This window comes from Mustela nigripes, chromosome 4 (assembly GCF_022355385.1).
Source record: "Mustela nigripes isolate SB6536 chromosome 4, MUSNIG.SB6536, whole genome shotgun sequence".
NCBI classification, from domain to species: domain Eukaryota; kingdom Metazoa; phylum Chordata; class Mammalia; order Carnivora; family Mustelidae; genus Mustela; species Mustela nigripes.
The window spans coordinates 186,609,359-186,616,558 of NC_081560.1; the positions used below are offsets into that span (position 1 = coordinate 186,609,359).

The 7,200-nt window shown below is 46.8% G+C and overlaps 1 protein-coding gene across 2 annotated transcripts in view; it reads right to left on the reverse strand.

The window, feature by feature from the left end:
• C4H10orf90 (chromosome 4 C10orf90 homolog) overlaps positions 1 to 6,551 on the reverse strand; it is a 203,313-nt gene extending 196,762 nt beyond the window's left edge. Inside the window, exon 1 of one of the 2 annotated variants that reach the window (XM_059395957.1) lies at positions 5,752 to 6,551. In XM_059395957.1, the coding sequence (XP_059251940.1) occupies positions 5,752 to 5,991 (240 nt within the window). In that variant the 5' untranslated portion in view covers positions 5,992 to 6,551. The remainder of the gene's footprint in view (positions 1 to 5,751) is intronic. The other variant, XM_059395956.1, reaches the window with a different exon arrangement.
• Between the last annotated feature and the right edge of the window lie 649 nt (positions 6,552 to 7,200).

Genomic DNA, 7,200 nt, shown 5'->3' on the forward strand with positions numbered 1-7,200 from the left:
GAATGACCTGGATTTCATGTTAAAAACAGAAATTTCTGGATCCCACCCTTCCCAGAGCCCAGGGCTCTACATTCCTAGACCATCCTCCTGAGGATTCTAAAGGACACTAAAGTGTGAGGGCCATTCACACCTTCCTGGGGTGGTAAACTCCTTTATATCCTTGTGAGTCTTCCAAGGGAGGGTGCGTCTTACATGGAAAAAATGTCCTGTTAATACTTCCTACCTTCTCTCTGACTTTCTCAGGCAGGAACCAGATGTGGAAAAACTCATGTTCTTAACAGTCCCTTCTCAAAGGTGGACTTTGCAGCTGACCATAAGAACTAGGTGGGTTCTAACCGGGAACCGTGCATTCAGCTCAGGGCCAGTTTGCTGACTAATGTCTGAGTTGCTTGGGAAATGGAGAATACCCGGAGCCAAGAGCACAGACGGTCACAGGACCCTGTTCCTCGGCACTCTGAGTGTGAGAAAGGAGAAAGACAGATATTCGCACCAATTTAAACAGGACTACAGGTCCAGAAGCAGCATCCTTAAAGCCCGGGTTACAATTAGCCTGGTCCCAGGGGTCATGTCTCTGTGCCACGGCATTAGGGCAGGCTTGGGGATGGCAGAAAAAGGTATACTGGAACTTGAACAGCAGCAACCCACTTTTATGAGATGTTGCCTCTGCCAGTCCTGCGGCTGTGCCCTTTGTAGAGATTCCCTCCCTTAATCACTGCACCAAGCCCAGGCGGTAGACACCATCCTGGTTCACATGGACACAGATGGGGAAACTAAGGCTCAAAGTGGTCAAGAAATTTTCCAAGGTCACTCACCTAACAACCGGGGTCACTCACCCCAGAAAGATGCAACCCAATGCCCTCACTCTTAGGCACATCACCACCATTCACCTGCCATAGCTCCTCCCTTGGTCTGGCTGAAAGATGACGCAGGTCCCCCACCCATGCCCAACGTGCTGATGGACGCCGGCCGTAACAGTGTCAGATTGATCTCAAGAGACTACAAGTGTTCTGGGTCGAGCTGAAGGTCACCCACAACAAAACACTCAGAGTACAGCTAATCTGGAGACCTCAGTCACCAGCTGTGCCTCCTGAGGCAACAAAACCTGTTTCAGTCCTCTGACCCCCTTGTACCTCTTGAGAACCCTGCCCTCTGACGTCCAGCCTCCCACTGACCCAGGCAGTGAGGAGCTGGAAGAATGTGGCCAGTGGGCAGCACCGAGACCCGAGAGTGGTTATTTCATCTTTTGCCTCTTGCACTTGCTCACTCCAACAGCAGGAAAACATTCTGCTAAGCCCAGAGTGGTATCTCTTGACCCTGGAGGGACATCAAACCTGCCCAGGGAGCTCCTTCTCCTTCCAGCTATGATGAGACAGACAGATGAAAGCTAGGAAGCCATGGTGTCCAGAAACCAAATGAAAAGCAATGGGGGTCTGCGATCCTGGAGGGAGGGGGCGTGAGAGAAGGGAGCCCTATAATTGTCCCCACCAAAAGGCAGTTTTCAGGCTGCAGAGTATAAAGGGGAAGATCAAGAGAGCCTGGTGTCTCATTGAGCAGAGAAGGCAGAGATCAGGAACTGGAGAAGCTGAGCCAGCTACAATTTGGGGCTAAATACTGAAGAGGGGTGAAAGAGAGTCCTAGCAACCAGCAACGGGTCCCTCAGGCTTTAGCTGAATACTGATTTTTGCATGCAGAAGACCAGAGAAGGAACGACAAGGAAGTAGAAGGTCAGTCACATCTGAGACCTTGCCCAGAGCTGGAAACAATTCATGTTCCCCTGGCTCTGGTGGAAAGATCTCACATACATGGGATATTAAGTAGAGCCCTCACAAGGGTCATGCCTCTACAATGGGGCTAAGTTAGCCCTTGTCCAGGGCTTCTCAGCCTCCAGGCTGTGAACATTTCAGGTGGGGCAATTCTTTGTCGGTGGGGGCAGAAGCCTGCCCTGAGCCCAGGAGTACTGTCTTCAGTACCGGGGCCTCTCCGCTTCCCGCATTGTCACAACCAGGTCTCCCGACTTCCCAAACGTCACCTGGGGCCAAGATCTTCATTTACAAAGAACTAACACCCTAAAGTGTTAAAAAGTCAGCCTCAAAAAGGATCAGACTGTTTTCAAGTAACTTCACCTCATGCCAGGACCACGTTCAATGCTCTTTAAAGGAATACAGCGAAACCACACATGCGCTCTGGGTCACAATGGCCTTTGCTGGGCTGTAGGCATATGTCGGTTTTAAAAGTTCACCATAAGGGAAGAACCCAAATATCCATTGACATTTTTTTAAATGTAGTATATACATGCAGTGAATATTATTCAGGCTTAAATATGAAGAAACTCCTATTATTTGTGACCTTATGGAGAAAACCGGAGAACATCCCATTCAGTGAAATAAGCCTAGCATAAAAGGACAAACAGTGCATGATTCCACTGACACGAGGTAGCTAAACTAGTCAAAATCTTAGAAGCAAAAAATAGACCGGTGGTTGCCAGGGGCTGGGGAAGGGGAACTCTACACTCAGTGGGTGTAGAGCTTCAGTTATGTGAGTTTAACACACCCAGAGCTCTGATGTACAACAGAAGTGCCCATCGTTAATACCATGGGATTGCACACTTTAAAGTATGTTAAGAGAACAGATCTCAGTTGAGCATTCTTACCAACCAAACAAACAAAAAAGTAACACGCACAGAACACAGGAAATGTTCAGAAGTGATGGGTCTGTGTAGCGCCTTGATTATGGGGATGGTATCATGGGTGAGGGCATACGCCAAACTCAACAAAATGTATTCATTAAATGTGTGTGATTTTTGCATATCAAAAAAATACAAAATAACAGTTTGCCATGATTCCTACAGTCAGCCAGAATAGAGCATCACTGCCAAATCCAAAGGGGAGAGGAAAAAAAAGGATGAGTAGGAAGGAGAGAGAGAAATGATACAAGTTCTGGAAAGTGTTAAAAAGCACAGCTAAAAGGTGATGATTACATACAGAAACTTTCTCTGGCTCATCTAATGATGAAATGTATGAGAAACTATCCCCTAAGAGAAGACAGGCGGGTGAGACTTGACTCGCATGCCTCAGCCTGTGCCCATCATCAGAAAGTTCTCAGCAATCAACCAGGAGGTGCCGGCTCATATCCACACTCCGGAAGACACAAGCACATCTCTGAATTCCACGTGGTTTCGCTCCATGGAGCAATGGCGACACCATCCCTGCTCGGCTTTAGAAGGACCCTGGGGATGTGGCCATGTATTGCAATGTGGACAGCGGCTAGAACTCAAACAGATCTCAGCCCCATTACTCAGTTCTAGCTATGTTACTGTCTGAAGTTTATCAGATATCTACCCGCAAGGGGAGAGAAAGGCCCTTAGCTCACTGTGTTTTTAAGAGTTTGGGGTCAGCAGGGATCAAGGCTTCGCAAGCAAGGATCTTCAGCGCCCTGGTCGCCTTCTGCCATCCTACTCACATTGCACACAGCAGGCCTGGTGTCCCATTAAAGGTCTGCCATTCTTCTAAAAGACAATTCAGCTAAGGGAATGAGTACAGTTGGACCGCCCCTGGGACAGAGTTAGGCCAAATCACCTCTCACATCCGATGAGAAGCAGCATCTCCAAGCGGTGAACAGGGCCCAGGACTAACACCACATTAGAGAAATGCCAGTTTTATACATTAAACTCAACTCAAGTAGATTTGTAGGTCCTCCTGGGAGGGACTTGAAATTCATAAGGTTTTTACAGAAACAAAATTTCCAAAACCCACTTTCACTGGAGAACCATCTAGTTTCATTAACTCGTACCTCTGTGCATTGAGAGTTCATTTCGCGACTTTGTTCATTTCTCACCCATCAGGTTCTCTATGGTCACAGCCCGGGCAGGTTAACCCATGGCCTTGGAGATAGTGAGAGAGAAGGTATCACCGGGGCCAAGTCGAACAGGGCCCCGAGGCTGTTAATTGGGCTCTATCATCAGTTCAGCTTGGAAATTGAGCAGGAAATTAACTTCTTCCTGGAATTCCTAATCTAAATGGTGCTGACATGCCCCAGTGGGAATAATATGGACAACTCAGTGGACACAGAATATTTTAAATTTTAAAATGTTTGCTTCTAAAAGAGCAGAGCTCAGAAGTAAGAGGGATAGGAGGCACAAGTAGATGTTGGGTTTTCCAACTTGGCCTGCCCCTGAGCCAAGTGGGCCCTGTCTAGACCACTTCCCAAATCATAGACAAAGAGGACCGCCCAGCTGAGGGCCTGAGAGCCATGGGAGGGTCTCAGACTCATTTTAACGTAAGAATTAAGACTGCAAGTTACTATCAAGCAGCAGGCACCCAACTTCCACTTGTTGACTAGAACTGGTAATTGGGGGGTGGGGGAGGGGCCACCAAAAAAGGACAGCTGTGACTATCAGCATACTTAAAGCTTTTTCTCCTGCAAAGAGGTATTTTTCCACATTGCCATCTTCACTGTTGCTATGGGAATAAATGAAGTTTTATTCATTTAAAAAAATGAGGACACAAGAGCTGCTCTTTGTCATTTAAGGTTTAAATTGGAGCCATGAACACTCCTGTAAAATGCAAGATGGTATAATTCAACAAGTTTTACTCTCTCGGGAGGATCGAAAACTAACCTGAATGGAAATTATACAATGATAAAATTCTGTCCCATCCGATTAATTACTTGTGAATAATAATATCTCTGGTTTCTTTCAATTATATTCTAATTGCACACCTTTTGCTCTGGTTGATTGGGCAATGAACTAATGAACAATTATTACTGAATTTAATTAACACCCTTATTTCTGTGGCCTTTATATCTCTGTTGTGAACATGGAAATTCACAATCCCAGGGCTGGAACTGGAAGAAGCCAGCCTTGAACCCTGCAGAACAGGTTCTCGCATTGCCCTGGAATAAGGAAGCCCAGGGTGGGGGACAAAAGATCTGGAGTCTCTGCCAGCATTCAAGCCGAAGCCTCTCCCAACAGCATCAACATTCAAAAAGGTTACCGTTTCAAAAACATTAGTAATTTACATGCTACATTTTTCCAAAGAGATAGGTAAGTGAGCTATACAGGACTCAATTACAATGACATTCATAATTTATTCCATATACGACAAAGATCTGGTCAGATTTCATGTGTGTTTACTCTGAAGGATAACTGGGATAACTGCTCGGTGACAAAGCCTAGCCACAGCATACAAATATGTCTGAGTGATATGTTTATCTCACTTTGACATTCTAAACTCCAAAGTTCCCCACCACCACCACAAAGTAGCTTCTGTTTAAGAATTAGAACTCACTCGCAAAAAAGAAAAGCCCATTCTTACAGGCCTACTTATTTTAATTCGATCAAGGCAAGTCCTAGATAATTTTTCTACATAACACGTCTGGAAACAAATGGGAATTTGTTTTTAAAGACAGATGATTACAAACTTACAGAGCTAGGAATATTTAACTCGCAAGAAACATACTGCTGTTCCTAAATGTGGCTACAAATTAACTTGGCAGTCACTATTGAATGTTTGCAAATGCACATGTGTGTCCTGTGTAAATGACATTCATCTGACAGGCTTCCCCCATCCCCTATGTCAAAAACAGAGAGAAGAGATGAAAATGTCCTTTCCAAATTTGTTGGGGGAACATGACCAACAGATGGTTAATTCACGGGACCAGAGACAACACCTGAACGGTGTGTCTGATGAGAAGTGGCTCCATCTCCCTGAATTAGGTTGTGTGCCCCCGCTCCCTGCCCGGGTTCAGCCATACCTCATAGCGGCTAGCTGTCTGCTCAGCTGTCTTCAGGCCTTGATACACACGGATGATGCAGACTTTGGCTCTTCTCTGGGAGGGGAAGCAGTTACTCTTCACGAAATCCATGACCATCACATGGTTTTTCAACTTGGTGCTAAATGTTTTGATCTGAAAAGTCCGGGGCACAGCCGTTTCCGTGTGGCGGCCAGTGGACCCCTTCTGACGAGTTTTTGCAGGAATTCCGGAGTGCTGCATAATACTCGGAATCTTGTGACTTCAGCCAGTGAGCCTGGCAGACACAATTTTCTTTGTTGAATTCAGGTATCGAGTGCAGCAGGAGGGACTTGGGAAGGGCCCTCGCTAGGACCTCGCCTAGTGGTTTCCAAGTCCAGAGCTGTTTTTTCCCAGATCCCAGCTGTCAACCGGGAGGGATGTGTATATGTGGAAACCTCAGGAATGACCTTTACGTGCCTTAAAAATACTCTGTCTGGCTGCTGTCCATCCGTCTCCAGTGCTTCTACCTGTGTTCTCAGGTCACTCAAAGTCGTCTCTGATTTCAAAGGCCCATTTCTCCTTCCCGCTGTATTCAAGTTCTGCACATGGAGTTTGCCCGTGACCGTGAGGTTCAATATGCATTCTCAGTGTCAGACCCCTCAAATCCAGATGAATTATTTACTGGGCTCTACAAAGGAGCCAGGAGTGATCACTGCTGCTTTTTAGAATTCCTGCTTTTTCTTGCCAAGGCTGAAAGGAGCGAGTGCAGACTCCCGCGGACACAAAGAGTGACCTCAGCCCTGGAGAAGATAAGAAACATATTCAAGTGAAGAAGAGAGCCTGACACAAAAGGAGGGATGGCTGCAAGCAGGCATGGAAAGCAGGGCTCTGTTAGGAAGCGCCGTGTCCAGAGGGCGGGGGTGAGGGGGACGCACTGGCTTCGTGACGGCTCTGGTCCCAAGACAACCATGCAAAGTCCTGTCACCATGCTGAGCCTCAGTCTTACACAAGGAAAATTGGAATAATCATACCTGCCACTCCCAGGTACATCAGGAAGGCCAGGTGAGTGAAATAGCAAAGAAAGAGCCGTGTGTCACACATCACAGAGGCAGCATTTTCAAGGTATGGTTGTGTGTCTTCTGCCCAACCTACTTTGCACAGTTCACCTGACACCTACAATGTCGCAGGATGGACACGATGCTGAGAATCACTGGCTTGTGAATCATTTGGAAATGCAGGTGCATGATGTGCTCCTATTCATTTCATTTCACGTTTTGCTACCATATCTGTTAACCCAGTAATTTAGAGGGTGAAAATTACAAGCCTGGGATCAAGGGCTGGGCCAGGAGAAAGCTGATGACAGGCACGGTGGCCGTGTTCCGAGTCCTCACACAGCACTCTCCTCTGCAAATGACTCCCTCTTGGCTCTCAGCACGGAAGCCCCTTGAACGATGCCCCCGCTCCACTTGA